This window comes from Lycorma delicatula, chromosome 4 (assembly GCF_047948215.1).
Source record: "Lycorma delicatula isolate Av1 chromosome 4, ASM4794821v1, whole genome shotgun sequence".
Taxonomy (NCBI): domain Eukaryota; kingdom Metazoa; phylum Arthropoda; class Insecta; order Hemiptera; family Fulgoridae; genus Lycorma; species Lycorma delicatula.
The window spans coordinates 183,460,032-183,478,589 of record NC_134458.1 but is presented as its reverse complement, the minus strand read 5'-3'; the positions used below and the strand labels follow the sequence as shown (position 1 = coordinate 183,478,589).

At 30.3% G+C, this 18,558-nt stretch overlaps 1 protein-coding gene across 1 annotated transcript in view; it reads left to right on the top strand.

The window, feature by feature from the left end:
* LOC142322767 (uncharacterized) overlaps nucleotides 1-18,558 on the top strand; it is a 329,696-nt gene that overhangs the window by 272,790 nt on the left and 38,348 nt on the right. The window contains exons 5-8 of the mRNA XM_075361842.1: nucleotides 5,981-6,119; nucleotides 12,390-12,611; nucleotides 13,692-14,032; nucleotides 17,197-17,418. Coding sequence (XP_075217957.1) covers nucleotides 5,981-6,119; nucleotides 12,390-12,611; nucleotides 13,692-14,032; nucleotides 17,197-17,418 — 924 coding nt within the window. The remainder of the gene's footprint in view (nucleotides 1-5,980; nucleotides 6,120-12,389; nucleotides 12,612-13,691; nucleotides 14,033-17,196; nucleotides 17,419-18,558) is intronic.

The following is an 18,558-nucleotide window of genomic DNA, read 5'->3' as shown; positions in this document are numbered from 1 at the left end:
GAGCTTTTGAATTCCATCCTGGAAGAAAGTTTTCCATCTGGTATGCAAAAAATGTTTTGCACCAATGTTTGCATCAATGTTGCATCGCTTCTATGGAAGCGGTGAAACATTGATGAAGAGGCTATGGCCTCTTCATCAGATATCGATAATGATTCCCCCGAAAAGATGAAAATCGCTTGGAGCCAGGTCCGAACTGTATGGACGGTGGTCCAGCAGCTTAAAACTGAGATCTTGAAGGCAAAGGATTGTTTTTTTGGCCGTATGATATTGAGCGTTATCCTGAAGTAAAACCACCCCTTTAGAAAGTTTACCACGTCTTTTGGATTTGATTTTTTGCTTCAGTAATTGTCAGTAGCTCACAGTAGTTGTCACCGTTTACTGATTGACCTTTAGGTGTAAAGTAAAACAAAAGTGAAACTTCCATATCGTCATCATCAACTTTCCTGCAGATATCTGTATTTTGAACTTTTTTGTTGTGGGAGATGAAGGATGTTTCCACACTAAACTTTGCAGATTACTCTCAGGTTCAAAGTGATGGACCGAAGTCTCATCAACGGTTATTATTCGCTTAGGAAGTGAGTCTCCTTCATCTTCATAACGCTTCAAAAACTTCTGGGAAATTTTCAAACGATTCTCTTTGTGGATATTTGTCAGTTGCCGTGAAACCCAGCGAGCACAGACTTTTTTCGAAAGTTTAAACAATCATGGATAATTGAAAATGCTGAGCCACGAGTTATATTCAACTCACTTGCAATGTCATTAACTGTAACTCGTCGATTACAGAGAATCATTTGTTTAACCGCTTCAATATTGTCGTTAATCTTTGAAATGGAAGGCCTACCTTGCTGCTGTTCATCACAGAAAGAAATCCTACCATTTTTAAAGCGATCATTCCATTCGTAGATCTTGCTTCCACTCGAATAACTGCTGCTGTATTCGACGAATAATCTCTGCTGGTTTCACCCCTTCTGAACTGAGGAACCGTATCACTAATCCCATTTCTTCCTTGGTGCAATCAGACAAAGAAGCACTCATTTTAAACAGACTTTCAAACATAATCACAAATAGCTAACAATGAAACAGTAGTTTCAATAAATAGCTGATAGAGGTTATGTTATGAGTTGTTACAGAATAATCATTGCTGCCATACATGTGATTGGGAGGGAAATCAAAATGTCCCTTTACTTTTTATAAAACCAAATAAGTTAGAAAATTATCCAAATTAATAGAAAATTTTCCAATGCAATTCATTAGGTCAAAAACCAAACAAACAAAAACAAAATCAGAAAACCTCAACGTTTCGTCCAAGATGTAGGACTTTATCAAGACAAATCACAAATGACAAAAAACAACATCAGCAAACCCTTATAAACCCCACACCACCTAATCTAATAAAAACCAAAACCCCCCACTACTAAAAATGTTATCATTTTCATAAATACTCCCACCACCATTCCAATGATAACATTAAGTCAACCCAAATAAAAAATACTAATTCTAAATGAATAAACCAAAACTACACAAAATAAACCAAATCCTCGTTCCAAAAAACTAAATAAGTTAGAAAATTATCCAAATTAATAGAAAATTTTCCAATGCAATTCATTAGGTCAAAAACCAAACAAACAACAAACTAAGGAATTGGTTTGCTGTAAATGTGTATTGATTTCTCAGTTGCAGATAGTAATAGTCCGACAGGTAAACATTTTAGAGTAGGAAGAGTACACACAAATAAGAAGAAGAGTGTAAAAAGAGTTACACAAATTTTCACGGTGCTTCAAATACCTGCTATAAATGTTTAACACCTATCGGACTATTAATATCTGATCTGTAACTGGAAAATCAATACATATTTACAGCAAACCAATTCCTCGTTTTTGTTTTTTTGTTTGTTTGGTTTTTGACCTAATGAATTGCATTAGAAAATTTTCTATTAATTTGAACAATTTTCTCACTTATTTAGTTTATTTATATTTGTCTAACCAAAGAATATAATTTAGTTATTTTATATATATATATATATATATATATATATATATATATATATATATACAAACAAAGTAGCACTTCTACAATTGCACGTGTTTCACTACGAATGAGAATGTTTTAACTACTGCAAAATTTTTCCTACTTTTCTTCGCTTGCTATAAGTCTTGCGAGAGCCAATCGCACCGCAGCACGCTTCCACACAGCCGGCCTTCGATATACGCTGTCTCTCACACTTCAACCTTTCTTTCTTTTTCCTGTTTAGCCTCAGTAATTACCGTTCAGATAATAATTCAGAGGATGAATGAGGGTGATGTGTATGAGTGTAAATGAAGTGTAGTCTTATACAGTCTCAGTTTGACCCTTCTTGAGATGTGTGGTTAATTGAAACCCAGCCACCAAAGAACACCGGTATCCACGATCTATCATTCAAATCCGTGTAAAAATAACTTACTTTACTAGGACTTGAACACTGGAACTTTCGACATCCAAATCACCTGATTTGGGAAGACGCGATCACCACTAGACCAACCAGGTCGGTTCTCACACTTCAACCTACCCATAGCGTTACTTCCTTGCACTCACATATAATATTCCCAATCATCTGGCAAGTAAAAGTCCCATCAAAATGCCCTGTCCTTTTAAAAAAATTTTTTCTATCTATAAATATTATTCTGTCTAAACCTCAGCTTCCTCAATTTTGAAACGACGTGGCAAAATTTTAAACCCGACTAAATAATCTGCCTTTTTATTTTCTTATTTAATTAAATACTAAATTTTAAGGTATTAAAATTTCAAAATGTTTCTTTTTTCAAAAAAAATTTTTTTTAAATGATTTTTTTTTCAAATAAAATTTTGCAAAGTTAAAAATTCAAGTGTTGGCTAGGCCCCATTACCCGTCAGCCAGGTCTTCGATTTTGTATTCAGACATTACAAAAGAAGAGTTACTCAAATTTTCTCAGTGCGTCAAATACCTACTCTAAAATTAACACCTGTCGGACTATTACTATCTGTAACTGGGAAATCAATACATATTTACAGTAAATAAAATGTTTTGAATTTGTATAATAAGTTCAGCAGGAATAAAATGTGTTCCACAGAGTTATTTTCAACTACAAACTTTGTAGATGTGATTTAATGCTTTTTTTATGGTATAGAAATCTACAGACATCTCCATAGCTTTATAAGTGTAGATCCTGTTAGTAGTTAAATTGCTCTTCATGAAGTAACAGTATCATAATTATATTACATCCTTGATTTTCCTGATCAGATTGTATTGTTAATTGCAAAGTAATAAAAAATAGTGGTCTGTGGACAATATTAAGAGATTGCTTGGATAAATATTTAACTGGTCGGGTCTAAACCTTGGTCTGTCAACTTTAATCTCAAAAATAAATATTTAACTTCTACATTATCCTGACATCACAAGTTGATGATATTTATTATGTTTTAGTTTTTTTTACTATTAGCCACTAAAGAGTTTCCAACAGAAATATGTGAACTACCCCCACCATTTTTAAGTTTTACACTCACATTTATTTTAATTTCCTTGGGAAGTGTTTTATTGAGCATGGCTTTGTTGGTGGAATTTTACCTTTACTTCAAGCTCTTAAATTCTGAAGATTCTACTCCTTAATATTTTCCAACTGAGAGCCAACAAGTTATAAGGGATAAGTTTAAAATCAGATGATATAATCACTATTATTACTTTTTATTTATTTCATTTAAAAGGATTGTTAAAATTCAATGGGTGGTACAAGGATGGTTAAAATTTAATGCATAGTTACTCATAATCACAATGAAAGAATTAGGGCATCAAAGTACATTTTATTTGCTAGAAAAGCATATAATTATTTTTTTATGTAGCCTCCATTTACAGCTACACTTTTCTCCCAGTGGTGAATCAGTATTTTCATTCCATCAATGAAGAATGCTGGTGGTCTTTTCTTGATCCATGACATCACTGCATCCTTCAGTTCATCATCTGTGGTGAAATTAATATCCCTTTTAAAATGTGGAAAGAAGTGAAATCGTAAGGCACCAAATCTTCTTAGTATAGAGGCTATGAAGTAGTTTCAAATTTCAACTTAACAAGAATTTTGGCAGTTGCATATGATATGTGTGACTGAGCATTATCGTTTTGCAGAAATATTAGCATCATCATCGATTGTTGAACACAACACACACACACACACACACACACCATCTAAGGAGTTTCAACATTTTTGTGTATTGCACAGAATTTACAGTTGTCCTAGCTTCCAGATACACTACAGGTACATACCTGTTTAGAAGCCCAGAACACTGTCAAGAAATTTTTTTTTGTAGAGGGTTCTGTTGTTGAATATTTTTAATGGTAGCAAACCAAATTCCTGGTATTCTATGCTCTACCATTTTTTTCTAGGTCATAATGATTCACCCAAGTTTTTTATCTCTCACCACATTATTGAAAAGGAAATGATCTCCTTCTCACGGTAATATTTCAGAAGTTGTTAAAGTTTGTTTGCAATAATGTGTCCTTCTCACTCGTTCAAATATGCCTCTTTTTGGTGCTTCTCTTCAGTCACAGACACTAGTCAACCACTGCGAGGTTCATCCTCAATATTCATTTTACCAGCTTCTGATGAATAAAATTTTACACCCCATTTACTTAAAGTACTGCAAGCAACATTTCCATCTCCATTGACCGCTTTTAGATGACAACGAATGTCACTAGCATTTTCAATGTTAAAATTCTATCACTGCATGTTGTTTTAGATGTATGGACATAGCAGTTTTAGAGCATCAATTCTATTACAATGGTGACTGACAGAAAATAGAGGGCATGGGTCAACAAGTTTTGCAAAGTTAATAATAAGAGAAGGAAACTATAAGATGGCTGCAACTGTTGCTTTGTGTAACATTATTTTTTTGTTACATTTCATTGTGCATTACATTTTAGCCATCCTTCGTATTACTGATCAGTAGTTAGTATTATGCAGTCTTTATCATTGTTTCTGAAATAATCCAATTATAGAAATACAACAACAAAAAGATTCTGAAGACTTACAGTCTCAAAGCCAAATTAAAGTAACTGTACTTGTTACAAATTTTTAATTAAGGTTTTAGAGAACAACCCTCTTGTTAGCTGATGTCACTCACTTGACTTGCAGTTTAGTGTCAGTTTGGTAGTGAACAAGATTTTAAATTCTATCCACCTGTTTAAAAAAATATTCATTTTTTATGACAAACCAAACCAAATTTATTTTAAGATAATTAAAAAAACTCTCACTGTAATGTTTTAAGTGATCAGCTTACTGAGTTTGTAAAATGTCATATTAAAATTAATTTGGTTTGTTTTCTCATTGAAAATGAATAGTTTGTGTAATTTTCTACCATCAGCAACAAGAAATCACAAAAATAAAATTGCTTCAACTGCTGCCCTGTCTCAACCTGTGACATGACACTGGTACTATCAACCAGTCACTTCTTTATTAGGGCTTATTAATTTCTCAAACATGATGCTGATGTTTTAAATAAATAATTTTAACAATTATTGAAACCCACCTTACCAGCACATTGACATGAACTCAAACTCTTTCGGCTTAAAACAGCCGTGATTGCTTTACATATTAACTATGATCTTTTACATTTTTGGCTTTAATGCAATAATTTTATTTCCTGATGATGGCTTTCAAGTAAGCTGAAAGCTGTTTAGTTATCAATGTGTCGGTAAGGTGAATTTCATTAATTGTTAATATTACTTAAGACTTATTAGTTGAGTACCCATTCTCTCTGTGGAACTGTTTATGCACTGTTCTTATACATAGGTTGGTAAACAAGTGGCGAAATAAATAAAGGTAAACAAGTTGCTGAAATAGCAATTTAAAGGCATCCTGCTTAACTTTAAAATTGAATCTAGTATTAGCAGGTTTCTATGCTCGCTTAACTTATTTTTTTTTTTTTTGTTTGTTATCTCATATTAATTATTATATATTAATTTTGTTACATGCAGACAACACATTGTGCCACCTGGTAAACAAGCGTTGATTGTAGTACGTCAAGCGAAAGGACAGCTTGTAAATATACGTAGTCAGGCTGCCTTGTATACACGAACTCAACAGCAACAGCCAAATCAGGCTCGCCAACTGAAGGTTATAATCAATCAAGTTTCTTATAATCAAATCCAGTAGTGTGTATCACATGCATTGCAGTGTATGTAAAAGAGGTACTTTTATTTATTTTTTTGGTTTAATTAATTAAATCCTCATTTAATGTGAGTTAATTAATGAAAAATCCTTTTATTTTTTTTAATCAAATTTCATTATGGTTAATAAAAATTTTAATTGATAGTCTGAAAAAATATAATTTTTTATGTCCTTAAATTCTGCACTCTACAGTGCTTTGTTGCATTTAATCATATATTTGCTACATCTATTATTTTTAATTTCAGTAATACTTTTCAACTAAATTTTTTAAAATTTTTTCTTACTTTTTTATACTAATTAATGGGGAATTTTTTTATTCATGTTTTAAAAATATACAGTAATGACAAAATCAAAATTATTATGATCCTAGGTTGTTTTAAAGAAGAAACTGTTTTATTTATTTTCCTTAAATCGGTTCCTGACTAAATTAGCTGATTATGGAAAATTCAGTTTTAGTAAAAAAATTGTTGTTTATATTAATTGTTCTACTCTTACTTTATGTTACATTATTAAATTTTCAGTTAAATTTTTATTTTAATTTAAAATTATTTTTGAGAAAAGACCTCTTAACCTATATCTGTTACTTTAATATTAGTTTTATGTGAACATATCTATAAGAAAATATTTCTTTTTGTTTTCTTGATAGTTGTGTAAAAATACTTAGGTGTAATATATAAGGGTTGTTCAGAAAGTAAGTTCTATTAGACGTTAAAAAACAATAATATATTTGTATTTATTATTTTTTTATCAAATTCTATAAACAACTGTATTCTGCGCAATCTCCACCATTATTGGGGTATTTATGAAATAAAAAAACAAATGTATATGCTCCACTGTTAGAAATCAGCTGCCTTCATCATTAATATATCATTTTGGTTTTCTTTTTCATCATTATCAAAATATGGACAACTGATAACTTCTTAAGATGTAGGAATTCCACCTTTTCCTAGGTATCAAGTCAAAGCTATAAGAATAGTGATTCCATCATTCCTATAAATAATGTGATAAGATTTCACATGATAACAAAATCATTTTATTGTATTAAGTGTACAAAAAGAATGGCAGAATCAGTACTTATGCTTTTTTTCTGGATGGTTCATCACAATTTTTTTTAAATTTTACAATAAATGCCTCTGGTATGAATTTCAACAAAAGAATAAATAGCATGTCTGTCCGAGAATGCAGTGTACATGATCTTTCCTGTTGAGACTGTCTGCTTGAACTTTTTATTTGTCATTGCTGATGTGTGCTTCCCTTGTTATTTTGAATCGGGTATGAAGTTCAAACCAAAGTCCCACTTCCTGTAAAGTTTGGTTCAACATTCTTATCTTCTTTTTCAAATCATGTTTGAAAATGTGAAAACACTTGTTGGGCATTTTTCTTTTTGTTCTCCCTTACAGAAGTATCCTGGACATTCAATATCTCCCACTTTATTTAATCTGCCAAATAATATGTGAATTTTCAAACAATATAAATTATGAAATTAAAAAGAATGCAGAAATTGTTAAAAATTAATCCATATAAATGTTTTCATTGACTCTATATACCAAGTCATCGTTCATTAAACATGGTTGTATTTGCTTATTCTCCCATTCTTCACTTAACATCCCAATTCCTAATCCACCACTCACTTATGTCATCACTCAACATATTTTCACTATATTCTTCGTAAACCTGTATATGAATTTTGCTGCATTGCATGTTGCTGACATTTAAAAAAGGTAATGGCTTTTGATTTGCTAAACATATTTAACACTAATAACAGCTGTAAACAATGATATACTTTAATATAGCATTGCCTGTGACTTGATAATTAATAAACATTGCATTTGCAAAATGACAACTGTTAAGAGGAATGTGACTACAGTCAGTTGGAATTTACTTTCTGGTTATCCTTGTAGTAAAAGATATTTTAAGTGTAGTAATATATATGAAATTTTTAAAATTGATTCATCCATTTTTATACATAAATAAATATGAATTGTTTGAGTCTTCTTGTTTTCTATTAAATATAATGTCTTCTGAATGGAGTAGTCTGTTACAGAGCACTGGTTTAATAATTAAGGATAACACTGGTTCTAAGTCAGTAAATGAGTTACTTTTAGTATTCTTTAAATTATTCTTGTGTTAACTACAGGTTATGATTAAACTAAATTTTGGTGGTTGATGTTTCTAGATTAAGGACAGTCATTCATAATATATTGCCATTAATTAAATCAAATCATTAAAAAACACCATTATCATTCAAGTCCAATAAAAATTAGCCAATGCATACTTTTAATTGTATTTTAACAAAAGTTTTTGATCTTCAAAGCACTTATTTAACCAGTGGTTTATAAAATTTCCTTTTTTTTGTTATTTGCAAATGGCCTCATAGCTGGAAGTAATAATGGAAAAAAGTATGCATTACTTTTTTTAGTATAGAATTAAGTGAGTATCAAGGATTACATTAATGTATATTATAAAATAATTTAGTTCAATTAATTCCATCACAGCTTTCTATTTATACTATTAAAACTTTATATATTTATTGAATTAATTTTTACAATTTTTCAGTATAATGTAAAACATTGTAAAATATTTTAGTACAAAATAAATTTGAGTAGAATTTATTTTCTACTATCGTATTTTTTTCTGATTTATTATGATTTTATATTCACTCCCTTAGAAGATTGTTAAAAAGTACTGAATTTGGTGATGTACCTTATTGTTGACTACCTGTGGATTGTAACAGTATGGCATATGAATGATTATTAATTTTTAGTTAAAATGGGTTCTACTAAATAATAAACTGGTTGCTAAGCACTTATTAAACCAATGCCATTACCCTGCTCAATAATACTCCCCACTATAACTTGTAGATGTACCATCATCTTTGGCCAATAAAGTGGCAAGGCTTACAACTTTGTGGTCTCGGTACAACTTTGAATTCAATGTGGGAATGTCAAGAGCACAGATTTTTATCAGGAGTTGATGAATTGCCAGAGCAAGTTTTGGCCATGATTACCCTACCTCAGCCCTGTTGTAGATCCACTTATAGATCTAATCAACACATTGCAAAAGGGAAATCTGTTTCATCGATGATACTATACATTCTGTAGCATGGGAGCCCTACAGGTGATCTGCCATCACCAAAGTCAGATTGAAGTAGAATATATGTGGGTCACATGACCTGATAGAGCTCATTGCAAGTTTTGTTAGTATAACCCTCCTGCTTGTCCTAACAGTAAGAGATTTACTACTGAGTTTTGGTGACTGTAAACTGAGTCACCTTGACACAGGGGCTGAGAACTACTTATGATACCAGAAACTGTTAGTTTTCACATTATGTACAAGAGTCCTTCAAATATAAACTGGAATTTGTTTATGTAGCTTTATTGATATTATATAAAATTATAAACATATTACCTTATTTTTCTACAAAGCTTTCTCAAAAAAAATACATTTTCTCACAGGGTAGGTAACTTCCTGATCTCCTCATCAAAAGTATAAGATGGCTACCCCAACAACCAGTTACATAGATAATACTCAACTGCAGCATTGCCTTTGAATCTTTCCTCTCCTAAAGCTTCTTTTCAGCAAACCAAACAGGTGGAAATCACACTGTGACAAATCCAGACTGTATGGTGGATGTTCAAGAGATGTCCAATGACTTTTAGTAGTTTATTGCGAGTCTGAGCTAGTGTATGCAGCCATATGTTATCATGGAAAAGAAGGAAGTTGCGAATCGTTTGTTGCAATAAATAGCCCTGCCTCAACCAACAATTGGCAGCATTATGCCACATTTGCTGACCTCTGTGGTGCAACCTCTCATCCGAAGGTCCTGGATTCAAATCCTGGTCAGGGATGGCATTTTTCACATGCTATAAAATTTCCATTTCATCTCATCCTCTGAAGCAATAGCTAACAGTGGTCGCAGAGGCTAAAATAAAAGTATGTCGCATTTACCATCTTTCGTTCATGCAGAAAATTAATCAGCAGTTGAGTCCCAAAACACAGTTGCCAGAACTTTTCCAGCTGACAAGCATTTTGCCCCCTCCCTACTTTTCCCCCACTTCATATTAATTCTTTAACTTTCTGGGGTGGTAATGGTAGACCCACGTTTTGTCACAGGTCACAGTACAGTCCAAAAATACTTCTACTTCTTCAAAGCAATTCAGAAGCCGCTGACAGTTGTCTTTCTAGACATTTCTCTGTGCCTCTGTGAGAAGACATGGAACCCACCTCGCTGACACTATGCTGTATCCAAGAGTGTTTGACAACATTATATGCACACTCCCAACACTTATGCCCATCTCTGATGCAGTTTCAGCATCCACAAGGTAACGAACAGTCCGAATATTGTCATCAGTGATGCTGGTCCATGGACAACGTTCGTGACTTTCATTCTCCACTTCATTACAGCCACTTTAAAATGTTTTGGCTCTATCAAATGCTTGTGCTTTTGACAGGAAATTTGATTATCGTTCCACAATGGACAATGGTACCTCCTGCTCAGACATTCTGCTAGTGAGTGTGAAGGGCGTAGTGGGTGTGTATGGGCATGGCTGGCTGGTTGCTCCCCTCAACACACATCCAACTAACTACGTGCAGCGCACTACCACATTCAGTGCTCTTCCCCAGTTCATGCAGCGAAATTTCAGTTTATATTTGAATGACGCTCATAAGATGGTTTATCAACAGCCCACATCTCTATAACTGCTACATTTACTGCGTAGTAAAATATTGATTGCTGTTTATTTTACAATTACTAGTTAGATCTTTAAACAAACAAAAAAATTCAATAATGTACGTAGCCTTTATTAAATTATATACACCCAGAAATATGTTAACAGTTTTTCTCATAAAAGATGATTTGATTTTTGATAGAAACTCTTTAGTATTGAAGTGATTCTAGTTTCAAAAACTCAAAAATAATAATTTTTAGAACTTGTAACTGTTGTTGATGATTCTGATATTGTAAACCCTTTATGATTGTCATAAATTTTTTTCAGTTTTAAAATTTGTTTTTTTAATCATAAAATTTTTGTTGTACTCATGTTACTTGCAGGTACTGTCATTTTAAAGTTATAATTCCACAGACTTGCATACACATATTACCTGATTTTTCATTTTGGTATTTGCATGATTGAAAAAGAAAACAGATCCTCACAATTTCATATAGCAGTAATACCTCAAATTTATTCAACAAAGAAATTTTTTGCTGAAATAAGTTATTAATGACTACAAATATACTCTTTTAATAAAAAATTATGCATTGTCTATAATTATTATTAATATACAGTCACAATTATTGGTACAAAAATAATTTCTATGTTTTTATAAAATTGTATTTTTAAAAAAAAGAGAAGAAGTAATTTTATAGAAATATAGAAATAATTGGTTATATTTGTAACATGCACTAATTCAGTCATAACAGACCAATTACTTTTGTAAATATACTATATTTTCACCATTTATAAACTCCACCACTGGGGGACAGTAATCAAACTGTGAGAATATCTGTACTACAGAATCACTTTTTGAAACTTACTATAATTAGTCTCACTTCTAGGTGGTGAGGTAGCCATTAGGTAGTGAGGTAGTCTCACTTATAATCATAAGACTTATTATTAGTCTCACAATGACCACCGAGTTGAGTATTGTGATATAATACAAAAATTAGACATGGACGTAAATCTTTCTAATTCAATAATATTTACTGATTAAGTGAATTTTATGTTAAATGAATTAGCAAAACTGTCAATATTGGAGCGACAATAATCCAGATGGATGTTGGAAGATATACACAGCACCCTCAGAAAGTGAACATTTGGGCAGGAATCATTGGTCAATGTATTTTATTGGTCCTTTTATTTTAAATGACAATCTTACAGGTGGTGTTAACTGCAACTTGTTAGCCAATAGGATTTTACCAAATATCTGGGAAAATGTTGGCAAACAGTGGTTTGAAAACAGGCTTTCAAACCATTTTTAAAAACACTGTTATATAAAGATCTTTACTCTCCATTCTCAGGTGATTAAATACCAAAGCTTTAACTTTCCCATTGAATAAAAGTTTAATCAATCTATTATTTTAATTAATATTTTCTTTTATTCAATTAAAAATAATTTTAAAATTTTTGTTAATTATTAATTAATTAATCTGTTTTTTATTACCATTTACATGATTGATTTATTTTTGATTAGCAGTCTTTAGTTGTATTTCCTTCCTAGGTATGGTCAGAGTGTGATGAAGTACAAGATTATGTAACTGTATATGATGGCTATACGACTAGAGATCCTGTTCTCCTTAAGTTCTGTGGAGGAGGATCTTCAGTGCCTGAAGCGATATCAAGTGGCCCTGAACTTCTTGTTGAATTTTCTACATCTCCATATGGAACATTTCTTTATCCATCACCACCTTTACCGCTCCATGGATTTCAACTTCAAGTCCAGGTGAATTAATCTCTAAAAAATTATTTCTATTTTATAAGGTTTGTTCTGAAAAAAGCATACAATCACGCATAAATTTTATCATGTAAAATAACTTATTTTGATTAATATTATATCAATCTAACAAATTACAAACAAATGTTCTCTGAAGTATTGTTTACTTACAAAAATATACACTATGGTGAAAATCCATTACCAAATTACAAAGTTCCACTGAACTGAAAATGTACTGATGGAGTTTAGAAAACAAATATAGTTCTTATATCTCTTACATTGACATTTAATCATCCAAATTAAATTTCCGACTGCCAAACCTCACTTGTCACTAATAGATTCATGTAATCTAACTAAAAAAAAAAAAAAAACCATTAAGGCCATTTCTTATTACAGTGAGCAATGAAATAGTTACTGGAAGAAATGGATTATAAAAAATTTGTGCATAGTATTATAATATTGTCTTATTACTTTAAATAGACCCCTCGCTTACCACTAATTTAAAAATTTTCCAAATAGATGTGTGCGTATTGAGTCCTACACTACAACCATTATAAGTAACTTGACATGAATCACTGGACATTTTGAAAATGGTTAGGCAATTCTTAAGAGTAACAAGAAACCCAAGCTAGCCTTAGTTAGGAAAGAGAGCAGTAAATTGGTTTCATTGCCATCTTTACTTTTCCTACTACTACTTTTCCTTGTATAATATTTTTTGAAGTCTGTTTATAATTTACTCTTAGAATAAATTAATTTCATAAAATGTCATGCTGTAAAAACAATTACCAAACCTTGTTTTCACACCTTCCAAAAAATAATTATTCTTTTTTTGTACAATGTAATGCTACAATGGAGTTGTTATTTAAGAAAAGCTTTTTAAAAGTCAAGGATAATTTTTCTTATACCTCATGTATTGCAAACAAATAACCAGTCTTAGATGCAAGAGTAATTTAATTGTGAATGATTATGATTAATTCTTTAGACTGAATTATTGGATTCTATTTTTTTATAGTTCTTTTTCTAGAACATTATTTTTAAAGATTTAACAATTAATTTTAGTTCATGTTGGTTTACTGTTTACAATTCTAGGTGAGATTTGTTGACCAAGATTCACCAAAATATGCTCGTAATAAACGTTGTGAATTCTGGTTGCGAGGTGCTGGGAAAGGAATGTTAGAAAGCCCACGTCACTCACTTTCAGCAAATACAACTTGCCTTTACCATTTACAAGGAGCTGAACCAGGAACAACTCCTCCACCACGCCATATAGAAATGTTGCGCAGACGTCCAAATCTTGCTAGATATCGTGTTTGGCTAGCAGTACTCAAATATCATGTTGCTGCAACAAGTGAAGAAGAACCATGTGCTACTAGGCTTCAAGTATGGGATGGGAATGTAAAAGCTTCACCTGCCTGTAATGATATTTTCTGGTAAACAGCTTTGATTTATTTAAAATATATTTTTAATTTATATTAAAAGTTATAAATTTGTAAATTTTATTTGTTAATTGTACATAATTTGACCAATCAAACCTCTTTGGTGAAACACATATATATATATATATATATGTGTGTGTGTGTGTGTGTGTCTGTGTGTGTATGTGTGTGTGTGTGCGCATACATGTGTGTGTTAAAAAACATGCTAGAATATAAATTGATTTAATTATTTATTGCTGTGTATAATGTAAAATAATTTTCACTAGCTTTTTTTTAATGATTTCTTCTCATTGTATTATGTTTAATTTACTTTTTAAATGTATCTTATCAATCAAGGTACCTCTTAGACTTTAGATTTAAGTATAATTTTCTTAATTTGTAAGTTATATATCACATTTTGGCTTACGTACATTGTTTCTTATTATTTAAAAGTATTTGTTTTACTGTAGTTTGAAATAGATGCTAAACTGGTATTGAACTAAACTGGAAAAGAAATAACTGTTAAAAAGCCATTTTTAAAAAAAAAACTTAAAATATAAATCTGACTGACATTGAATTTCCAATTGACTTGTTGGCAATTTCAATTGCTAAGCAGTCGTCAGTGGTTATTGAGGATTAGAGTAATGCATCCCTCTTATATAAAGTTAATTATCTAAAAATTCATGTCTGGAAATATTGAGATAGTGTGAACTTTAAACTAGTCACAGAAATATCACGGTTTCTACTGATAGTGATTGTTTAACAATCAAAATAGCTGTGTAATTTTATATTCTTTGATTGGTTTTAGACTGAATACATTAGGCATTTCATCCACCAGTAGTTGTTTTCTAATGCCTAATAAATAAAATAATAAAATAGGCTTTAGGAAGGATATGTCTCGCTGATTATTAGATAATGCTATATATAAAGTTGTTTGGCCTTAATAAAATAAAATTTAGATCTTTTCGTACCACAGTATTTTATTATTTTAACTTTTCCGGATTTATTTTATGTAATATTCTACATTCAGTAATCTACAAATATTGGTTTTCTAAACCAAATGAAGATAAATTTGCATTGCAAGTATACTAACCTAAGATCTATCTGTGGTAGATGTTAACATTGGTATTAGTTATCAACTTGTAATCATTATAACAGATGTTATTATTGTGATATTCCAAAGTACGGAAACTGTCACACATTTTCTCAGACCATATAATTTCTTTTAGGTAAGTGAAATAATAAAATATAATTATTTAATTACTTTTCTAAACTCTCCTGGTAGTGTGCCATTATTTTAGGCTGAATATATAGAATTACAATTATTTGCTTTATTTTTGGCTCTAACAGGCTGAAAACAATTTCAGAGTTAGATCTGTTGGAAGATGGTGTACAAGTAAGTCATCACCATTAGTCATTGGCCTTATAGTAAATTTGGGTTCTGCAGTGTATACTTGTATTTACTACTTATTCCTTTTATCTTTGTATTACAGAATTAACAGTTCAATAAATGTTCTTGTAGTTCATGCCACATCATCATTATGCCAAAACTGATCTGGAGATTACTCCTAGCTAAGTCTGTCATACATTTAACATAAGTTGATCAGCAGATGTAAGGGGCCCAGTTCTTATGTTGATCCCCAACTTTAATATAGTCCATAATATTTTTTAACTACTGGAGTAAAATTTTGTCATTTAAATGTCAAATTCCCCCACACATATAATAGAAGTTCTCCATAATTATTTACACATTTCCTTGGCATATTTATTCACTAACATAATGTACTTGATACAGTAATTATAAATCACAAAACAGAATGAAATTGCAATGTGTACATATACAGAAAATTTTTAAACAATACCAGTGGGTTAATTGTGTATCTTAGAAGACTGCTCTGTGCTAATATGTCAAAACCTACTATAAATTAATCATCATAGTACAGTTATTGCCTTCATAATGCTATTTTAGTACCCCACCCTCTGTTAGAAATCATTTAAAATATTCTTTTATATGCATAAGTTATCCCATAAAAAAATATGTATAATTGTTCAAATGCAATACTTCAAACATTTTATAACAAATACCGGTGGTTAATGGAAAAATTCTGATATATTTTTGAATTAAGCATAAAAAATTAAGTTAGGGATACAATAAAACTTGCATGTACCAAAAATGTGTTTATTAGTGTAATTTAACTTAGTTTTATGTTAATGAAGCTCAGGTGTTCATAAAAAAAATAATAATTTCCTTGAACCAATATCAGATCACAATGGGAACCTTTGCTTATAGATGAGATACTTTTTATCTTGTCAACAAACTTGAAACAGTTTCCTTGTTCAAATGGAATAGAAATAAGATTTGCTTGAGCTATTAGATCTGTCCTGAACAGTTTCAACAAGTATTTTGATTAAAAAAGGATTCTTTCAATCTATTCAAGTTATACACTTTCAATCTATACACATCTTAAGTACCTTCTCTGATAGGTTAATGGATCTATTAGTGTGTACTAGCTTATCTTAAACTTCTGCCATTACACCATGAATTTGCACTTGAATTTTTTAACCTAGAATTTCAACTTGGTTGCACTGACCTTACTTGACATTACCTTTTCCACATAACCTGATGGAAATTTTAAAAATCCACCAAACAAAATTTAATGTTCTTATTATGATTATGATTTAATGTCCTTATTATGATTTTAAGGAAAATCATTAATAATTAAAAACATGAAAAGAATACTATGTTTTAAGTTGAATGTTACAAAATAGATTTAGACAGTAAAGAACCTTAAAATTTGACATAACCTTACAAACATGAATGGAGATCACTCATGTTGCCAGGGTTCATATTTTATTATTATCCTTATAGAATGAACCCAATTAGTTACCAATATTTTTACTGTTGCTTTGCTATAGTACTGGCTGGTCCTTGCAGAAATTTCAGTATTTCAGTCAATGTTTGTGGGAGTGTAAAAAACTATTGACAGATAAATGTGATATTGAATAATAAAAATTTTTTAATTTATGAAGAATAAATTCAAAGTGCTTATAACTCGCTTAAAAAATAAATTGAATATATTTATTTAAAACGTAAGTTCTTTTACGAACTTTACTTACTTATATATATTAAAATACATTTTTTGTTTGTATTTTTTATTATCTTAATGTTTTTATTTCAGTGATAAAGACAATACTCATGGAACTGTGATTTATAACGGTAACAAACCTAACCTTACACTTCTTGCACGTTATTGTAAAGATCACATTCCTCGTAGTTGTGACCATTCTTTACTTATAAATAGTACTCGTTCAACACGACCATGTTCATTATCTGAAAGTTTCCTATCTACTGGTGATGCATTAACACTTGAACTGAAAATCACAGAATCAACTACTTTGAGGTAAACTATTATACTTTTTTTAAATAATATAGATTAAATACTTTACTCTGAAACTTTCATTAAGAAAAATTATTTCATAATGATAAACAAGTATTCAAAGTATTTACAAGTATAAGTATGCATGAATAAGTGCATTATGTACTTCTAAGTGTCTATTTAACTGTTGTAAATATTTGTACAGAAAAAGTAAAATAATAAATGCAGAACTTATCTCATCTCACCTGTAATTAATGTATAGAATTATTATTCTTGATTCCGATATTAACTAAAAGGAAGCACTCTTTATTTTTTATTTCTAAATCAGTTATGTTCAGTCAACACCTTTTTCATTGATTACAATAACCTTAATTTATTATGATGAGCTGGATTATTTTAAACAATATTTTGAGTTTTTTTTTTTATAATTTATTCCAATTTGTTTTTTTATCTATAATTAATATTGCTTTATTATCTTTTTCCTTAAATTTTAGGCTTTAAATGTTGATCTTAACCATTTTTTTTACTTTCTAACTACCATGTGATACATAATATTTCTCAATATGATATAAATTATAAGAAATCTTTAAGTTTTTTTTAGATCTTTAAAAAGATTTAATATAGTTGTATGTAAATTTTATTTCCCTATTTTTTTTTTGTAAATAGAATTTTAGTTATTGGAAAACAAAACTTAAATCAATATTAATTGGTTCTGAGGTAAAAAAGAACGTTGAATATTTTTATTGCCTTTGACACTGTAGGGAAAATTATGCAAAAAGAATAATTTTTCAATTGGAAAACTGGAACCATAATGTGTTAATGACAAAAATTTATTAACTTTTTGGTGGTGGGTAACTTTGATTTGGTTCGTCATTAAAAATTATGTAGTTTAAGCACTATATGAAATATGGCTTACTTCAAAATATATTTTTGTCATAAAAATTAAAAAAATAACTGCTTACAAACAGAAAAACTTCAAATGGATTAATTAGTTTAAAAAATTATTGTTTTTTTTTTAATTTTTTGGGTGAAAATTATGTATTTTTTTTAATCTTTATAAGAAGCCTCTTAAAAAATCAAATTTTAATTATCTTTTTATGAATAATTTGTTTTCTTATACTGAGAAGTTTTACGAAGATGATATATAAAGTTAAGAACAGTTGC